Raw genomic sequence first — 20489 nt, 5'->3', positions numbered from 1 at the left:
TAAGTTTTTTAAAAAACATACTGAGTTATAAATATCAATGATGGATTGGTGAGTATAACATGAAGACAAAAATATAACTATCTGATTTTCAAGATAAGAAATTCAGCTTTTATTCAGATACTCAATATATAATATCTTAAATTATGTTTTAAAAAATATACATAATTTATATATATAGATTAATCTTCCAAACTTAAACTATTATATTATATATGAATAATGTTTTTAAATAAAAATAATTTCTGATTTAAAATAAAAATAAAAACAACAAATGTTTATTTTCAAATAATGGATGTAATTTACATTATACTATCATTTAACAAGTATTAGATACGTTTTGATATATCATTATTTTCTATTCCCAGAAAACAATAAATTGTTAAACATCAATATCATCTAGGTTAAGTATACGAACAACAAAAATTCAAACATCACAAAAAATATTTACATAACCATTATAATACAATAATTTAATCAAAAATACAATTAAAAAAATATTAAAAAGAATAGTTATATACTTAATATTTGAAAATAAAAGATATTTTTGCTAAAATTGTACTTACCTGGCCAAGGAGATCGACCATCTTTTTACGGATCAATCGAATGTTGAGCATGTGGTCGATCCAAAAATACTCTGCAGCTTAATAAAATCTCTAAAACATTTATTCCAACACTCAAAAGATAGTTTTGCTAAATATGATAACTAAATAGCCAATAAAATTATAAAAAAATATTTAAATAGTAAAAAATATGTTAATTTAACGTGTTAAAATTTAAAAATAAATTTTAATTATGACATGCATTTTAACATTTATATAAATATAAATCATAGCCTAAATATAAATAATTTAACAACTTAAATTAGAAAAAAATAAAAATCCCGGGCGTAGCCCGGGTTAATCCCTAGTATAAAATAAAAGCAACGTCTACTCTCACTTTTCTTTCATCTAACCTGTTTTTAAACAGGAAAATAATTTTCATTCTTGGACCAAATCCAGACTTTCTGGTATCAAATTCAATTTTTTTTCCAAATGTAATCTCTTCTTTTGATTATTCATACGTGCTCCTTAATTTCTGACTTGTTGATTCACATGGTATAACATCATTTCCATTTTTACTGTCATAATAATTATATAAAATACTATTTTACTGTCTATTTATTTATGATAATATATATGTTTATGTGTTTAAGGTATTTTAGTTACAGTTGATATAAAATTTCGTTTTTAAACTATGAAATTAAATGTCAATTTAGAATCCACTTAAAATGGAGTTCAATTCTATTATAAAAATCAAATGATATCATGTTGTTTTTATAAATAAATTGATAATGATTTTAAACATCTAACTATACTAAAAGGCAAATACTAAGCCTTCTGAGATGGTCCACGTAGGACTAGAAATTCATCCAGTAAGAAATTAGCGTTCAGCCATGTCAGCAACGACTTGGTTCAAGTTGGGCTTCGGGTGTATTTTGCAACCCACTAAGTTCGGGCTTTTGTTTATTTTGGCCCACCTGTGTTGTGTTGTTACGGAGACGCAGAGACGGCGTAACCCAAATCCTTCTTCCCCTACCTTTCGACTTCCACCTCTTCCTTTCCCCTCCTCTGCAAATCCGTTTAGACAATTACTTCATCACTAATTGATCTAATCAAGACTTTGTTTCAACTCTTTCAATGGCTTCTTTTCACCTTCCTTTCAATTTTCCTATTTATATATCTCTTTTCTTAACTTATGTCTCCATTGAAATTATTCTCTCAGAAAAAAAAACTCAAGACACTCAACCGATGGAACCCACCGGTAACTCCTCCGACTCCAGTGACCGCAAGACCGGCAAGAAGATCGTCGCCTCCTCTGCTACTGTGAAACCAAATGGGAAGTCCATCGCTTCCTCCGCGATTGCGACGACTGATGTTTCATCTCCTGTTCCGGTGAAACCAAACGTTGCTACCGATCTCTCCTCCGTGCATGCAGACCAAGTCATGTTATTCCGAGATGTCTCATTCGGCCCACGCGAAGCGGAATTGAGGTTTCGTCTGATTCACTTCTGGGAGGCTCGAAATCCACTCACGAAAACACTCATCGGACAAGAAATGCTTCTTATCGATGAAGAGGTCAGTCTCAAATTTTTTTTATTTTTTCTATAGGTTTAGTATTGCTCGATTGAGATGGTATCTATATTAATCGATGCTTTGATATTATCTACAGGGGACTGCTATTCAAGGTTTTGTTCCAGCCGGACGGGTCGGGACCTTTGATCTGACAGATGGGGTCGTGTATAAGCTGAAAAACTTCTTCGGGTCCAGAAGCAAAGTTCAATATCGAGTTGCTGATCATATCGCCACCGTCTCATTCACCTGGAATTCTGATTTAGCGGTTCTTGATAACCCTCCGGTCCCATTTCCAGAGGATAGGTTCAGGTTCCACGGCTATGAGGAGTTTAGGGCCAACTGCGACTCTAAGGGTGACCTTTATGGTAAGTCTATTGGATTACTGATGTTTTTTTGCTTAAATCTTTAGATATATTTGATCACCTCAAACGAGTATTAGTGTTGTACATTAATTGAAATATTTGAACAACTGATGAGCACTTTATAGTTACGTTTGATTTAGAAGTTTGATGTATGCGGATTTCTTTGATTTTATAACAGATTATGTTGGCCATATGAAGCTGGTGAATGGGCAGACTATCTCTGACCATATTGTTCTTGACGAGGTTGACATCTCAGAGAAGCGGCATATATGTGTTCATGTTCAGACACATGAGTAAGTTTGTCCATTTGTTAGACGTTTTCATTGTGAGTTGTCCTTAATATATACGGGATTGTTTCATTTTATGTAGTGGACCAGTGATGAAGCTCTACATATGGGACAAGGCTGCATCCGACTTCTGCCAGAAATTCAAATCTTATGGAGGCACCCCAAGCGTTCTGTTAGTCACCACTGTGAACCCCAAACACCTTGGAGGTTAGAATATCACTTATAAAACATCATGTTCATATCCATAACTTAGCTGTCGTATCACAAATTTAACTGTATTAGGTCTTTTTATTTTTATTAGCTGAGACAGAGATTATATTATGGATAGTCATCTTTATTCATACTTTTTAACAGGAACACTCGCTCTCACTACAATGTCATCATCTCGAGTGTTCATGGATGCTGATGTCCAGCCTAGCAAAGATTATCTTGAATGGTATTCATTTGAGAGCTCGGTTATTTTCATGCAAATTTTGCTTTGTCATTTTACACGATTTCATTTCTAACATAATTTTGGCTTCCTTTTTTCCTCAGGTTGAGCTCTAACTCGGACATTGCTAATAGGGTTGCTGCTGAGGTCGTTACCAAGCCTGAGACAGTGACTCTAGGGGAGATATTCTCTTACATCAAGCAGGAAGGTTCTAAGGTATATAAGAGTTGTTCTGTTTTTTTTTAAACATTCATTTCCATGCTCCTGATTATTGATGAAGATTGTTTTTTTTTATACCATGAAGGTTGCTTGGTTTGAATGCACAGCAACTATCGATGATGTTGTCCAGGGTTCTGCCTGGTATTACGTTTCTTGCGGAGGATGTAATAGTAAGGCAGTAAAAGGGCCTACCTCTCTGATTTGTAACAGCAAGAAATGTGGGAAAAGGGAAGTTACAGGCGTTCCTCAGTAAGTGTTGTATACAAATTTTCTTTTTCGTTTTGTCAGTACTAATAGTTAATCTTCTTTCATTGCAGGTACCTCACAAAGATCTCTGTTTATGATGAGAGTGAGCAAGCAGTTTTTGTTGTACTTGGTGATGCTGGCAAAGAGTTGACCGGGAAGCATGCGTCAGAATTAGTTGCCAGTTACTTTGAGGTAATTTCATACCTGACTATTCATAGCGTGATATTTGAAGTAATACCTATTTGATTTTGATTTTTTTTAACGTTAGTCCAATGCTGGTGTGGATGCTGACCATTGTGTGCCGGTGCCGCAAGCTCTACTTGATGCAATAGGGCAGAAGCGCAGATTCATTGTGAAGGTTTCCGACCATAACTTGACAGGCAAGACTCAAACCCTGACTGTCACCAAGATACTCCCGCCAGAAGCTCCACAGCCCATAGAACACTTGGAAGAAAAGGCTAATCCTTCAAAAGGCTTCGAAGATGCTGCGGGTGATATGGTTAGGAAAGCATCTGAGCGTCTTGAGTCAGGAGAAGCCAAGCGCCCCAAGAGTGGCTAAATCAGCTTCAGACTATTCTCTCATGCAGTGATTGTTATTGCTGCGTTTAATTTCTGTTTTTACGTTTACCTAAAGACTATGCTTTCTTTCGTTTCAAATATCAGACTTTGGTTCATTAGAGACTACTCCACTCACTTCATGCATGCTGAGTGGTCGTATTCTTTATTTCATGTTTGAGTGAAGACTTTGTTTTTTCTTTGTTTAAAATTTTGCTTTTGTTAGATATTTGCATTCAGTTTGATAATGACTTGAGTTGTTGGCATCATTGGAATTCATAATAATTACTAGCTTTGTAAAACATTTATAGACTATTTTGTATTATAACTGATGTAAACTGAAATATATGAACCATCATAATATGCTATGAATTATGATTGATGAATTATGATTGGTGTGTAAGATATTAGAGACAAAATGCATGTATACTTATTTTGAGACTGTACATATTAGTTTGTGTAATTTTTTTGATGACCAAGATTAGTTTTGTATAATTATATTTTATTTTGTTCAACCATAACTTTTTACCTCCGCTTTTTGCTTCGAATCGACCAACAAAAAAAAATCTTAGTATCATCTCCATCTTAATATCATCTCCAAATATATAAGAAGGAAACATGTTTTTATTAAGAATTTCCTAAATATAATATAATATCGCTCGATATATAATAAATTAATAAGGATAATGTATTCAAAGTAACAAAAGAAGAAAACATAATATTTGTCATTGGTGATTGAAGACGTAAATTTAGATCCGAATAAACTCTGTTTTAAAATAAGAAAAGTTTTTTTACATTGGCCTATAACAATAATTATTGCCTATTTACATAGAAAACAATGTAAAAATAAATTATATAGTAATAAAGTATATTATAAAAATTAAATAATACAGAAATAAAATATTAAACATGATTTGAATAATAAGTATAAAAAATGTGATGTTAAGATTAATAATATATTTTCAAACTAACCAAAATATGTAAAAAATATATATTTTGGATGATAACTAAAGTTTAACAATTTTTAATTCATTTCACATGTGTTCATCATCCCATACATATTTTAGATGATAAAAACAATAAATTGCAAGTTTTATTCATTTCTAATTTAAATTACTATTTATATTTTTATAAATAGATATAATATTGTAATATAAATATTAAATACAATGCTATTTGTATAAACCCGGGCGTAGCCCGGGCAAAATCTCTAGTGTAGATAAATCATGTATCTTTAATTGTAACTGAATAAAAAAAAAAATCTTGTCTAGTTTAAGTCTTATGGAGTTGATTTAATCTTATCTAGTTTAATGCATGAATACAAATAAGTTGTCTAATAAGTCAAAGTAAACAATTTCATCCCAAATTTATAGTACTTTCATTCGCACTTAAAAATAATATCACATACAGTAAAACTTAGATTCATATGCATGCATGCATACACTGATACACATGTTTTCTTACATGCAACTTGAACCTTGCCCAAAAGCTTGGGCTATTATATTCCATCATATTATGTATATATAGATACTTTGTGAAAGAAGAGTAGAGTTAATGAAGCTCCTTATTTTAGCTATGAATAACTAAGTTGGATTAAGGTCTTCCTTTCCCTGGCTCGTGATCTTGATTGGCTCCAGTTCTTGCGTAGTCAAGGTGTAACTCCACAAGTTCCCTCTCCTTTATTTCATTACCCTCCTTAATACCCTATTGTATCAAATATTAAAATGAATCAAATAGCAACTTATAAACCGCATACACGAATCATAGTATAATACTATAATATAATATTTTGAGACATATTATTGTATAATTTAAAATGGAAAACCAAATAAATTTTACCGTATTTGATCTGAGATTCATGATATGACGAAGGGTAGCGTCTGAAACATCAGTGGAGGTGATAGCCAAAATAAGAACAATGAAAACTGCTAACCTCTTTGCATGAGAGCTCATATTGATGTCTTTGTTCGATCTTAAACTACTTGAGATTTTGAAGACAAAGTGTGGGATCATATAGAGACAAATGAGATGAGTTATATAGAAGGGAGTGGAGACATAGTGATGAAAGTTGTTTTTCAATTTGGAAACATAATCAAAAGCTATGTATACCTTTAATATATATAAATATTATTTATTAATCTTATTATATAAATGTTAAAATTCCCTTTTATCAAAAATGAATGAGACATATTATCAAAGTCAACTACATGCACTAGGGACCCTCTTTTGTCACCTCTCTTCATCATATCTCAGTTTGGTTTACTTTTCTCCTAACTTAACAAAATACATATGAAAGTATATAGATGTACACATAACATATGTTATTCATTTTGCGTGTATACATGATATCCATATTGACATAGCGTTGCTTCACATCTGTCTCCAAATCTCATGACTAATAGTTCAATCAATTCAAAAATATAATTCTTGTTTATCTAAACTCTTGTCACACGCGAAACTTTTTTTTTGAGAGCAACCACGTGAAACTCTATACTTTGTTTTCATACTTGGGGTATTAAGTGGTTTCGGTTATATGATCTTTGATTTAAACTAATGTTTAAATCAGTTTAAATCAAAGATCATATAACCGAAACCACTTAATATCCCAAGTATGAAAACAAAGTATAGAGTTTCACGTGGTTGCTCTAAAAAAAAGTCTCTCTCTCTAACCCTCTCTCTCTCTAACACCCTCTCAGAATCTCTTTTCGATCTTGCCTCCGGCGGCCGCTTTCCCTATTCGCCGTCGGAGGGCCTCTCATCTCTTTTCTCCTTTTATTTTGCTCTAACTTTCCTCTCTCACCCGCCTCCGATATGTGGTCGTTTCTGAAGCATGAACGTTCGCTGGCGGAGGAGCCTAGGCCGAATCTGGTGGGTGCTTCGTCCCTCTGGTGACACTGCAAGGAGGATGTGGCGACGGTGGGAGGTTGGAGTCGGTTTTTGGGTAGGGTTTCGTCTGGTCTCGATTTTCTCCTTTTGTAGATCTACGACGAAACTCCTAGATTGGCGGCGCGTGGTTTCGACTGGTGGCTCCTCCGTCTCGGATCTGTTCTTTACCGGGTTTTCTTGTCTACGTTTCCCCGGCGGAATGGCACGGCGGCGCGTGATTCTCCTGCGCGCGAAGCGTCTTGACGTTAGGGTTTCTCGCGGCTCAAACTGCAGTAGGTACGGCGAGGTCTTCTTCAATGGCGCGTCTGAGACTTGGCCGGGTTCGTCGTGTGGCGTCTCCGGTCGCTTCTCGCTTGATGTGTGCGCCTGCGGCATAGGTTTCAAGACGGAGTCGTCAATGGCTTCAACTCTACCCGTGATCGTGGTGCTTCCTCCTTGTCCACCTCTAGCCTCGGCGCTTCTTCCGGTATCACCTCAGTCCCTCTCTCGGCTGCGCTTCTTTGTCTTATACTTTGGTTCCGGTTTGCAAGCCGGTCAGTACCCTGGTTCTCATGGTCTGTCTAAGTCCGACTAGCTTTTCCTTGCCGTGGGGTCTGCGGCTCAGGCGGAGTCTCGGGTTACCTTGGTTGAGCTCGACTTCCCAGCACTAGAGTCAGTCGTCTTCGTTCTGCCTCCTAGTGGTTCGGCTCTTCCGGCTTGTCTGAGGATGGGGTGTGCGTGTGTGGAGTTTGCTGCTGCTTTTCAGCCATTTTGTATAGGTTTTTGGCGTGTAGCAGCGTCGTGGCTGTCCGTCCCAATAAAAAACTTGATCTTGTGTTGGTGGGTGTGCTAGGCCTCTGGCTTGGCTGTCTTCGTGATGGCGGATACTCAGGAAGTCTTCTTCAGACTGTTCTTGGTTGGGCCAATCTTAAAGAGCAGATCATCGGGGAGGGCCAAAATTACCGGGTTCTGTTTTTCGGTTTAACTGTGGCTCAGCTTTTTGCGGCAAGCGGTAAATGCGGATTGGTTGAAGTCTCTCGCAAGTGGTCCGGTTGGTTGTGTCTATCCCTGCTCGCTTAGATTGAGATGTTGTTTAGATTTTATTTTTATTTGATCTGCTTCTTGTTGCCATTGTACTTCTGTCAAAAACTTAAAATTAGTAATAATATCTTAACATTTTTATCAAAACAAAATCTTTGATTTAAACTCTAGTATATATTGAAAACCATGATATCACCACATAGATCATATATTTTAGAGAAAAAGACTAGAATAGCACTAAACCAAGTTTATGTTCCCAAAGTAGCACTCAAGGCTTAAAGTCACAAAATATGTTTCATTAAAGAGGTAAATATACACTTATACCCCTTGGGTTAATTAATCCAAACCTTAGGGTTTAGAGTTAAAGGGTGGGGTTTTGGAATTATGGTTTAAAATTTTATAAAAAAAAATACTAAAATAAAAAATAAAAATTTTAAAAACAGTTTCAAAAAGTATTTTTAAATTATAAAAAGAAAATTTGAAAAAAAAAATAAAAAAAAAATAAAAAAAAATTATAAAAATTTCGAATCTGAAAACATATAATCTGAAACTATAAAAAAAATTCTTTTTTCATTTTATTTATTTTTATTTTATTTATTTTTATTTATTTTTGTTTGTTTATTTAATTTTAAACCAAGGGTATTAGGGATATTTTACCCTTTAATGAATGTCATTTTTGTGACTTTCTCCTTCTAGTGCTATTTTTGAGACATAAACTTCAAAGGTGCTATTATTGACAATTGCCCTATATTTTATACATATAATTGTGTAATGTATATAGATGGACTAATATTAATGTATAGTGTATTTACCTTTTTGTATAAATATATGCTGGTGGCAGTCATATATAATGTAATAATGAAGAAGAGCACCATATATATTATTCCAAATAAAAGTTGAGTGATTCATATCTCTTTCAAGACCTTTACCAAACCCATAAAGCCATAAATATTCGTTTTTCTGGCACCCAGCACTCATCGCATATGCTACAATTTTCTTAGAGCAAATACTCCGTGATTTTATTCTTAAAAATTTATTCGATCTTATCAATTAAAAAGAAGAGAATGGATATTAGGCAACAAAACGAGTTATTGATATATAGCTATGGTTGGACCATAAAATTTACAGCACTGGGTTTAAGAAAATAAAGGACACAACCAAGTTCCATAATAAACTCTCTGATTAAGCCAGTTGGTTTAGAAGGGCCCATTAAGGTTCCAGATAGGCCCATCAAGCCCTAAGATGGTTCGCCCTTCCCTTCATTTCTCATCTGAGAGCGAGAATCAAAATCAGAAGAAAACAGTGTGCGGCGATGACGGAAGTTGCGAGCTCGGTGGTGTATGAAGTGCTGGGAAGCAGAGCGAAGGATGTGGACGAGCCAATCATGGAGTACATCATCAATGTCCTGGCCGACGAGGATTTCGACTTCGGCGAGGAAGGTGAGGGTGCCGTTGATGCCGTCGGTGACCTCCTCGTCGCTGCTGAATGCGTTTCCGACTTCGACGAATGCCGATTGGTAAGCAATCAGTGCTGCCTATACTTCATTTTTGCTCTTATCGTATTCTAGATTCGTTTTTATCTTCCTTGCTTGTGTCCTTAGGATCTTCGTTGAAATGTTTTCAGAATTAGTTAGTAGGTCGTTGCTTTTGAATCATATCTGAAATGCTGTGGGGGGAATTGGGATTGTTTAGGTTTGTAGCAAACTTGCGGATAAGTTTGGGAAGCATGGATTGGTGAAGCCTACTCCAACTGTTAGGAGTCTCGCCATGCCTGTGCGGATGAACGATGGCATGGACGACGGTCCTGTTAAGAAGAAGAAGCCTGAGCCCACTGATGGTCCTTTGCTCTCTGAGCGTGACAAAGCTAAGATCGAGAGGAGGAAGAAGAAGGATGATCGTCAAAGAGAAGTACTATTTGATTCTATTTTTTTTTCTTTTTGCTTCTTTTAGTGTGTTATGTTCCTTTGATGATTGACCGACTGGTTTCTTGTTTATACAGGTTCAATATCAGCAGCATGTTGCTGAAATGGAAGCTGTCAAAGCAGGGATGCCTACTGTTAGTGTTAATCATGACACTGGTGGTGGCTCTACTGTCAGAGATATTCATATGGATAACTTCAATGTCTCTGTTGGTGGCCGTGATCTCATTGTCGACGGATCTATCACCCTCTCTTTTGGACGCCACTATGGTCGGTTTCTTCTTTATTTCTTTTAACGTTCTGTTTTAATCCAAGTACTGGGTGCTTACAAATGAGTACTTGTTTTCTTTGGATTATTACTTTACAGGCCTTGTTGGACGTAATGGTACCGGAAAAACAACCTTTTTGAGGTATATGGCTATGCATGCCATCGCGGGTATTCCTGCTAACTGCCAGATTTTGCATGTCGAGCAAGAAGTTGTTGGTGACAACACCACAGCCTTGCAATGTGTTCTTAACACTGATATTGAAAGAGCCAAGCTGTTGGAAGAAGAAACTCAAATACTCGCTAAGCAGGTTAGCTACAAGCTTCTTATACTAGTAGAGGAGTCATTGCCTCTTGGTTTTATCATTTTGACTCGTTTGTGTCCTTTTTCCCCGGTTTCATCTGTCTTTGGTTGTAATGTTGTCTATGCTTTTGGTTATCTGAAGAGGGACCTGGAGGTGGAAGAACCCACAGCTAAGGATGGAGTCCCTACCAAAGATACAGCTGAAGGAGATCTTATGTCTCAAAGGCTTGAAGAAATATACAAACGGCTCGATGCAATTGATGCTTATACTGCTGAGGCTCGGGCAGCTAGTATCCTTGCTGTAAGTTTCCCATTACCATTAAACAGTTTTTGCATGTGCTTTTGTTGCTCTCAACATCTAACTTGCAGTCGTTGTCTCTATGATATTTTCAGGGGCTCAGTTTCACTCCAGAAATGCAGAAGAAATCTACAAATACCTTTTCAGGAGGTTGGAGGATGCGAATTGCGCTTGCTCGTGCTCTATTCATAGAGCCTGATTTGTTGTTGCTTGATGAACCTACGGTGTGTTTTCTTTATGAGCTTCTCATATTAACATAATCTATTTCTTTTTAATTCAAGTTTCTGAATTTCCTATCCTCTGTTTTGGTAGAACCATCTTGATCTCCATGCTGTCTTGTGGTTGGAAACATATCTAACGAAGTGGCCTAAAACATTTATCGTCGTTTCACATGCTAGGGAATTCTTGAACACGGTACTTTCCTCTCTCTCCCTTGATCTTCATGCAGTCAATATCTCTGGACAATGGACATACGTGTAATGCTTGTTTTTGGCTGCAGGTGGTCACGGACATCATCCATTTGCAAAACCAAAAACTTAGTACCTATAAGGGAAACTATGATACTTTCGAAAGAACACGGGACGAAAATGTGAAGAATCAGCAAAAAGCTTTTGAATCAAGTGAACGTTCACGGGCACATATGCAGGTTTCTTTTCTTTTTCTTCTCAATGATATTGATATCATATATTCTGCTTTCAACTCGTCTATGTTTAGTAGTCTTCCTGCGTAGGGATATCAATTTAATATTTATTTTTTCTGTGCAGGCGTTCATTGATAAATTTCGTTTTAATGCGAAGAGGGCGTCACTTGTTCAGTCAAGAATCAAGGTCTCAACAGCTACAACTATTTATTTGATTATATATGTTGTTGGCCTGTCAGTGGTGCACTAATATTATTGTTTCTATTACCCAGGCAATTGACCGGCTGGCCCATGTGGATCAAGTTATTAATGATCCTGAGTAAGTGAAACGCCTCTTATAGATATATTGAAATTTGGAATGATGCTATACTCTCGTATTGAATAAAATTGCTGCAGTAGCATTCGATGCTTGCTCTCAGCTCCAATCTTATATACATTAACCTCTTGTTTTCCTTGTGCAGCTACAAATTTGAATTCCCAACTCCTGACGATAAGCCTGGACCCCCTATTATCAGTTTCAGGTTTGAATCTGTCACAAACTTCTTTAATTGTGGTATGGGGAGGATCCAGATGATAGATTTTCTTACTCGTTTATTCTCTTTTACAGTGATGCATCATTTGGCTACCCTGGTGGTCCGTTGTTGTTTAGGAACCTGAATTTCGGAATAGATCTGGATAGCCGTATTGCAAGTAAGAAAGCTCCCCCCTCCCTCAATTATGAGATCTCACAGATGATACATGTTTATAATTATTAATCTTTCATCTGTCGTTGTGTGGATATCATTATTTTGAGCATTAAAGAACGTGTAGAACTTCTGAACTTAATTTTCGAGGCTCTTACTAGCATTTAAAGCTCTATATGTGGTTTTCTTCTCATCGTTTTGCAGTGGTGGGAGCGAATGGTATCGGTAAATCAACTATTCTCAAACTTATTTCTGGGGAACTGCAGCCAAGCTCTGGAACAGTTTTCCGTTCTGCTAAGGTATGGCAGAAGGCTTCTCTTTCTCTTATCTGAACAACAAATTTGGGATGACCCTTTCTTATTCTCCAGTTATGGTGACCTCTTCTATGTTTAAGGATTTGGATTGGTTTCTCTGCTCTGTTAATGCTAAACATGTCGGTGGCTCTAATATGATGTATTGATATGTCCTTTTGACAGGTTAGAGTTGCAGTCTTTAGTCAGCACCATGTGGATGGGCTAGACCTTTCTTCGAATCCTCTTCTATATATGATGCGCTGCTACCCTGTAAGTTCACAAACCCGTTAGATCCCTCTTCTTTACTTGTTTCAGTTAGCAGGACATCATATTCAAGTTACAAAGGACTCATATATATATATATAAGCAATAGTTACTGTTTGTCTTCTTCTTACGGGGACAAATCTAGTTTGAATCAAAATATAGACACACCTTGGGTTATGAATATGTCAGTAACTGGTTTGTGGATTGAATGGGGGCAGGGAGTACCGGAACAAAAGCTGAGAAGTCATCTGGGTTCTCTTGGGGTCACTGGAAATCTGGCACTTCAGCCAATGTACACTTTATCAGGTGGTCAGAAAAGCAGAGTGGCATTTGCCAAGATCACATTCAAGAAACCGCACTTGCTATTGCTTGATGAGCCCTCCAATCATCTTGTAAGCCATATTCTTCTTGTTAATAAATAAGAAGCAAAGGATTTGCTATAAACTAATGTAATAATAATGTGTCAGGATCTGGATGCTGTGGAAGCTTTGATTCAAGGACTTGTCCTATTCCAAGGCGGTATTTGCATGGTAACAACAACAATAACTCGTGTATCAAGTCCCTTGTCTTCTTATTAGGGGCAAGATTAAAAAACTAATGTGTGTGTGTGTGTGTGGTTGTGGTGCATAGGTGAGTCACGACGAGCATCTGATTTCGGGAAGCGTGGATGAGCTGTGGGTTGTGTCAGACGGCAGGATTGCACCATTCCATGGAACCTTCCATGACTACAAGAAACTTCTCCAATCTTCTTCTTAAGTTTTTTCTCTCTAAACCTCAGTTTCATTCCTTGCTGGCCTTTTTCTCGTGTGGATTTTGTTGAAAATCAAAAAATTGAATTTTGAAATCAGTTTATACTTTAAAAGGAAATTATTAATAGTATCCAAAAACCTAATAATAATGTGTGTTTATGCTGTCTTCAATTCTCCAGTTCTCGTATAGAATTCTTAGACTTATTGTTTACTTTCTGAATTCATATTGTGGAATACAAAACTATAATACAGAGCAATTGAAATGCATAATCAAAATATACCTTTAGGTAAATTTATAGTAATGTTTTCTAGTTATATTTTGTCTACTAACAAATTATTAAAATTATTATTTTCTTTATTGTAAATGACTGGCAAATTGAATTTTAACGTAATTTTAAAACAGTGGTTAAACACTTAAACGGGATTAAAAAAATATGTCAATTAAAGAAAACAAATATAAATTGGACACAATGCATTTTCTATTGAAATCATTCAATTGAACGGGATTACGAAGATGGGCCAATGGGCCTGTTTCAGGCTTATTTCGTTAGTTAGTGTTTTTTTTTTCCTTTTGTGTGCAACCGCCAGTTGGCGTCTAAGCGTTTCTATCAAAACGTTTCACAATAAAACGTTTTGATAGAAACGATTGAACAACAAACATTTTAATTTTATGCTTTTCTTTCTCTCTATCTCTCTTTCCTCCCTTTCTTTTCGGATTCTTCGTTTCGATTGGTTTGGTGTCAAAGTAAATTAAATTGATAAAGCCTCGAATCGAAACTTGTTCTTTCGATAGCGGAACCAACCCTAATTCATGGATCGATTAGAAGAAACCCTAATTTCAGAAGAGGAGGAGGAGGAAGAAGAAGATGTCGATTTCAATCCTCTTCTAAAAGAAACCCCTTCCCGTGAAGCTTCTTCCAGTTTGAGCTCTGACGTCGAAACTCTCGACGCTGAGCCTGTCAATAGCATCATTACTCAAAGCTTAAGCAACGGCGTCAGGGAAGAAGAAGCTAAGGAGGAAATCGCGGTGGTGCAAGCCGAATCAACAACCCCCAAGGTCTCTCCACCGCAAGGATCGAAGGAAGAAGAAGATGACGCAATCTGCAAGCGAACTAGAGCTCGGTACTCCCTCGAGAGTTTCACTCTCGACGATCTCGAGGCTTTCCTTCAGGAGACTGACGACGAGGACGACATTCCAAACGTTGATGATCAGGAGGAGTACCGCAAGTTTCTCGCCGCCGTTTTACACGGCGGCGACGCCCCCGAGGTTCACTCCGTGCACGATGATGACGAGGATAACGATCTAGACTTCGAGATTGAGCTCGAGGAAGCGCTGGAGACTGACGACGACGAACCTATACCTGAAAAGGCCACAACTGATGACGTCACCAAGCAAAGGCGTGTGACTAGGCAGAAGAGAAAACAAACCATCTCTAGAATCGATGATTCTCCTGAGCAGCAGGCTGCGAGATTGTTACGCCCTATCTTGCCCGTTGTACAGCCTGTGAGGATGTTGCTTCCTGCTGCTCCTGAATCGCTTGCTGTTAACAGCAAAGGAATTGGCTTCACTCAGTCCCAGATTGGAGAGTTGCATTGTTTGATCCAAGATCACCTTCAGCTTCTCATCCAGGTTTACTCTCTTTGTGCACTTGATTATTCACGCCAACAGATTGGTGCCCAGGTTCAAGGACTTATCTCTGAGATGATCCAACAACACCAAGGATATGTTTCACGTCGAAGTCATCTTGTTGTCTCTGGTTCCGCATCATCTGTGCTGAATACTGTGAATCTAGCTGGCAGATATCTAACTGATGTTTCTAGCGGTATGGTGAAAGATGGTCTGCTATATCTCTATATGTTTTTTTTTTGCTATATAATTGTCTTTGTTATTGAACCATTGTAGCTGTTCAAGACTATCGAAGGTGTCAAGTGGAATCCGGTTTTGATGCTTTGTCTCAAAGAGTGCCATTATTTCCACTCCCTCTCCAGCATATCAGCAGTCCTCCTTCTATGTCGTTATCACATCAGCAGCAGACTAAGAAGACGTTAGCTGCTACAATCGTTGAATCGGCCAAAAAGGAATCTGTTGCCTTGGTCCATAAGGATATCGCCAAGTTAGCTAAAACGTTTCTGCCTTTGTTCAAAGTATCACTATATCCCCACAAGCCACCTGCTGCAGCTGTTAGCAATCGTTTCCTTTTCACTGACGCTGAGGATGAGTGAGTTCTTTTTCCTTTCCTCTTTGCTCTAATCTAGTTTGAAAATTGATCCGTTGTGCTGCTGCTTGTATGAAGATTGTTGGCTCTTGGAATTATGGAATATAACTCAGACTGGAAGGCAATAAAGCAGCGCTTTCTTCCATGTAAAGGCGAGCATCAGGTAATCATCACTGAGTTTCTGTAGATTTCGGAAAAAAAATTTGGGGGTCTAAACGTAACTGTATTGAATTTGATGTACTTCATGATCTGCATGTCCATGTGGTTTGATAGGGTGTTCATCAGCCAGGCACGTGATCAAGGAATGAAAGACTTGTCTCTTCTAATACATTCCACTTTTATTTGATTCAGATTCATATTAGGCAAAAAAACCGGAGATCATCTAAAGCGCCAGATAATCCAATTAAGGTCTGTTATACTCTTGATATGGTTATCACCTTTCTATTTGTATTCTTATCTGTCTGCATGTCGGTTCCCTAAAGTCAGTGGCCTGAACTTGTTTGTCGACAAGTAAGCACTGTGAAACCATATAACATATAAATACATTATGCAAATCAACATTACATGCTTAAGACAGATCCAGACGGATGCCTAATAATGATATGTAGTTGATTATGTTCCAACCTCAGTTTCAAGGTTATACTGGATTTTGTCCTTACTGGTGTGTGTGTGTTTGTTTTGCCACTGACAGGCAGTTTTGAGGATGAAAAGCTCTCCCCTGACCCCGCAAGAGATAGAACGTATAGAAGAGGTAATTTGACAAGCTCACCCTTTTAGAAATCGTAAAATTTCAATGCTGAGTATAAATTTGAATGCTCAGGGACTTAGGTATTTCAAATTTGATTGGATCTCGGTGTGGAAATTCATTGTGCCTTATCGAGACCCATCCACACTGCCAAGGCAATGGCGCACTGCCCTTGGAATCCAGAAGTCGTATAAGCTCGACGATGTCAAAAAGGAGAAGCGGCGATTATCTGATTCAAAGAAAAGAATGTCCAGAGAGCAGCCGGCATCTACAAAAGAGGTATGTATTTCTTGGCTACCCCTCATAAAAAATGTAGTTTACCTTAACTCACTTTTCTCGCCTACATGTGGCAGGACCGTCATGGTGCTTCTAAGGCCAATGAAAATCATGTTGGACATGAATTGGTGGAAAATTCAGGTGACACATACCTTCATGAAGGATTTTTAGCAGACTGGAGGCCTGGCATGCCAACTCTCTTTTGTTCTACATCTATGCACTCCTTTGGCAATGCAAAGAATGTTCCCCGCAATCAGCCAGTACAAATATGTACTGGTGAAGGGTCTAAAACTGCGCAAATTCTCACAGATACGCGGATGCTGGCACCCGGTACCTCAAGAGCACCGATAATTATGCATTCATATCATCGTGCTCGTAAACTACGCAACAGAAGTGTAGTGAGACTAGCCCCTGATTTACCTCCACTTAACCTTCCATCTTCGGTCCGTGTTATCTCACAGTCTGCTTTTGCGAAGAATCAGTCTGTAACATCCTCCAAAATATGTACCACTAAAGATGGCATGTCTAGTGATTCTGGGAAGGGAGTTTTGGGTACGGAGCCTCCGTGCCTCTCAGCTGACGGAGATAGCAATGGCCCCCCTTGCGAGAAAGATTTGCCTGCAGAGAGCTCCTCTGGGATGGGCGAGACGGACAATGACTCAGATCTTCAAATGCATCCTTTATTGTTCCGGACCCCTGAGCATGGACAAATTTCATGTTACCCTTCAAACAGAGACAAAGGAGGTTCTAGTGCCTTTAGTTTCTTTTCTGACAATCGACCTCAGCTGCTGAGTCTTTTCAACAGTCCGAGGCAAACCAATCACTCAGCTGATCAGTTTCAGAAAAAAGCATCATCAAATGATCACGAGGGAGCACTGGGGGACAGCTGTTTTCATCCTCTTCTTCAAAGAACTGAGTGTGAAACGAGTTATCTTACTAGTGGGCGTGGGAACTTAGACACAAATATTGGCAAGAAACGCAAATTATGTCAGGATACTTCTAGTGCTGTCGAGGAGACTTGTATCCCTGGTGCTGCTCGTAATGATGCCAGCCTGAAATCTGTCAGTTCTAACAAGCATGCTAAAAATGTGAACTCAGATATCAATCTAAGTCCGAGATCTTCTAAAGTAAAAGATCGTGGTAGTGTCTCAGCAGCAAATATTTCAGAATTTCCAGACAATTCTATGATTCAACGTGAAGATGGCTCTGAAATGCCTGGATCAACTGCTACTAGTGATAGATGCATTGACGAGATGGGTGATCAATCTAATCTAGGTATAGTGATGGAACAGGAGGAATTAAGTGATTCTGACGAAGAGACGATGGAAGAAGAACATGTCGAGTTTGAGTGTGAAGAGATGGCTGACTCAGAAGGGGAAGAGGGCTCTGAGTGCGAAGAAATCATTGAAATGCAAGATAAGGTAAGTTGTAGTTATTTATTCAGTTATCTACGGTGTGCCTCAGGGAGCAGCATTCTTGTTTGGTAATTTAGTTTCCCATAACTTAGGGCCTTGTCAGCTAAAGGATTAAAGCATGTATTGATCCTAATTTTCAGTAGTTTTGTAGATGTTCTTTTTGTTGCGTAGTTATGTGGCTTGTGGATAGTTTTGGTGATGCATGAACTTTTCCGTCTGCAGGATAACAGAAGCTCTGCAGTAGAAGTGGCTTCAACAGATGTCGGTTCTGGCAAAGAACTAGGCAGAGATTCTCCAAGCAGTCCTTGGTTAAGTCTGGATCCCAGTAGCCGTCCCTCATGTAGTAAGGTTAGGGACACAGGGAAGACAGAACCAGCAGATAAAACGAACATGACACAATTTGGTTCTAGTAGATCACGCAGAAAGAGGACACCAATAAAGAGCAGAGATGCAGAATCCAAGGAAGACGTAGGTGTTGCTCGGTTGAGACTGGGTCCTCTTTCGCCCTCCCTTCAGTGAAGAAACCAAGGAAGTGTGTCGGAGAGGCAGAAACAAGTCCAAGTGTATTGCATGTCAAGCAAGAAGTAGTTGATGGCAACACGACAGCCTTACATTGTGTTTTTAACACTGATATTGAAACAGCCATGCTGTTGGAAGAAGAAACTCAAATACCGGCCAAGCAGGTTAACTACAAGCTGATCTTACTAATAATTGGAGTCATTGCGTGCCGATATTAGCGTTGTCTCGTTTTAGTTTTGTGCCTCTTTTTTCGGTTTCATCAAACTTTGGTGGTAATGTTGACTATTGTTTTTGTTATCTGAAGAGAGATAGAATCCACAACTTAGGATGAAACGCCTACCCAAGATACAGCTGAAGGAGATCTGATGTCACAAAGGCTTGAAGAAATATACAAAAGGCTTGATGCGATTGATGCTTATACTGCTGAGGATCGGGCAGTTAGTATCCATCCTTGCTGTAAGAAGCTCCTTACCATTAAACATATTCTGCTACTCTCTTAGGATATTTGTTTCTCATGATAGCATAGATATAAAGAAAGATGTGCATATCTGGATACAAGTCGTGACCCATCATGACAAAATGCCAATAAAAAGCTAGATTTGGATGTTATCTTCTGTTAAAATCTTTGCATGTGCTTTTGTTGCTTTCAACATCTAACTTGCAAACGTTGTCTTTATGATATTTTCAGGGGCTCAGTTTCACTCCAGAAACACAGAAGAAATCTATAAACAGAGGACGGAGGATGTGAATTTGTTGTTGCTTGATGAACCTACGGTGTGTTTGCTTTATGAGCTTCTCCAGTTAGCAAAATCTGTTTTCAGCTTAAATTTCAAATTTCTGAGATTCCTTTCCTCTGTATTGGCAGAACCATCTTGAGATTCCAAGCCTGCCAGCAGTGGTACTCATGTGGAGCAAGTTATTAAGGATCCTGAGAAAGTGAATCCCTCTTATAGATGTATTGAATGATGCTATAGTCTCTGGTATTGGATAAAATTGCTACAGTATCATTCTACGCCTGCTCTCAGCTCCAATCTTTGACACATTAACCTCTTCTCTTTTATTGTACAGCTATAAAGATCCACCCTCGAGAGTCTAACCGAGAAGAAATCGTCATAAATATTGAATTCCCAACTGCTGACTATCATCAGTTTCAGGTTTGTCACCATCTGTGTGAATCAGACACAAACTTCTCTGGTTTTGATATGAAAGATTTTTTGAACTCGGTTGATTCTTTTCTACAGTGATGCATCTTCTCTCTACCCTGGTGGTCCGTTATCGTCTAGGAACCTGAATTTCAGAATAGATCTGGGTATAGAGCTGTCAAATGGTCCGTCCATGGCCCAATTGGGCATGACCATTTGGACCATTTCAGTTTTGGGCAGTAATGGGTGGTCCATATTGGACAATGGTCCAACAAATGTCTAAGACCAATAGAGACCATGTCCAAATGGGCATGCCCATGGACACCCAATAATATTTATAATTATTTTTTAATTATTAGTTTAGATTTTATTTTTAAAATTTTGAAATTATGTTTACTTTCCAAAATTATAAAAGTAATTTTTTTCTTATCAAAACTGTAAAACTATGTTTTCCTCTCAAAATCGAAAAAGTTTCATTTTTCCGCAAAAACCGAAAAATCGCGTTTTTCTGCCAAAACCAATATTTTTTTATTTTTCCGTCAAAACCGAGAAATTACGTTTTTCTGCCAAAATCAAAAAAATTACGTTTTCCTGCCAAACCCGAGAAATTACATTTTCTCGCCAAAACCGAGAAATTGTGTTTTTT

At 37.9% G+C, this 20489-nt stretch overlaps 3 protein-coding genes across 3 annotated transcripts; all 3 read left to right on the top strand.

Moving 5' to 3' along the window:
• Positions 1-1787: 1787 nt before the first annotated feature.
• Positions 1788-4214, top strand: LOC111202989. The gene is made up of 9 exons (XM_048740298.1): positions 1788-2114; positions 2209-2476; positions 2652-2766; positions 2843-2967; positions 3115-3196; positions 3295-3406; positions 3495-3658; positions 3727-3847; positions 3924-4214. Exons 1-9 carry the CDS (start codon positions 1788-1790, stop codon positions 4212-4214), a joined length of 1605 nt encoding a protein of 534 aa, XP_048596255.1.
• A 5158-nt stretch (positions 4215-9372) lies between these two features.
• Positions 9373-13696, top strand: LOC106366457 (ABC transporter F family member 3). Its single transcript, XM_013806058.3, has 17 exons — positions 9373-9632; positions 9808-10023; positions 10115-10304; positions 10402-10610; positions 10746-10904; positions 10997-11125; positions 11214-11315; positions 11401-11547; positions 11666-11728; positions 11814-11860; positions 12003-12062; positions 12149-12231; positions 12429-12523; positions 12701-12787; positions 13000-13173; positions 13249-13311; positions 13412-13696. The coding sequence occupies exons 1-17, from the start codon at positions 9429-9431 to the stop codon at positions 13535-13537; spliced, it is 2154 nt and encodes a 717-aa protein (XP_013661512.1). The 5' UTR covers positions 9373-9428; the 3' UTR covers positions 13538-13696.
• A 467-nt stretch (positions 13697-14163) lies between these two features.
• LOC106366456 lies at positions 14164-19685 on the top strand. Its single transcript, XM_048739735.1, is given in 12 exon segments — positions 14164-15353; positions 15434-15749; positions 15825-15909; positions 16098-16154; positions 16438-16497; positions 16567-16770; positions 16845-18188; positions 18405-18683; positions 18686-18865; positions 19006-19157; positions 19390-19475; positions 19567-19685. Coding segments are annotated over 10 exon segments (3564 nt in total). The 5' UTR covers positions 14164-14341; the 3' UTR covers positions 19033-19157; positions 19390-19475; positions 19567-19685.
• The last annotated feature ends 804 nt before the right edge of the window (positions 19686-20489 follow it).

This window comes from Brassica napus, chromosome A9, assembly GCF_020379485.1.
Source record: "Brassica napus cultivar Da-Ae chromosome A9, Da-Ae, whole genome shotgun sequence".
NCBI lineage: Eukaryota > Viridiplantae > Streptophyta > Magnoliopsida > Brassicales > Brassicaceae > Brassica > Brassica napus.
This window is presented reverse-complemented; position numbering and strand designations above follow the sequence as displayed.

Bases quoted from the DNA above. Each gene is read 5' to 3' on its own strand.
- LOC111202989 (XM_048740298.1), top strand. From the start codon at position 1,788: ATGGAACCCACCGGTAACTCCTCCGACTCCAGTGACCGCAAGACCGGC. The intron at 2,767-2,842 runs GTAAGTTTGTCC...CATTTTATGTAG, and splicing joins GTTCATGTTCAGACACATGA to TGGACCAGTGATGAAGCTCT. The intron at 3,197-3,294 runs GTATTCATTTGA...TTTTTTCCTCAG, and splicing joins AGCAAAGATTATCTTGAATG to GTTGAGCTCTAACTCGGACA.
- LOC106366457 (XM_013806058.3), top strand. From the start codon at position 9,429: ATGACGGAAGTTGCGAGCTCGGTGGTGTATGAAGTGCTGGGAAGCAGA. The intron at 11,126-11,213 runs GTGTGTTTTCTT...CTGTTTTGGTAG, and splicing joins TGTTGCTTGATGAACCTACG to AACCATCTTGATCTCCATGC. The intron at 13,174-13,248 runs GTAAGCCATATT...ATAATGTGTCAG, and splicing joins ATGAGCCCTCCAATCATCTT to GATCTGGATGCTGTGGAAGC.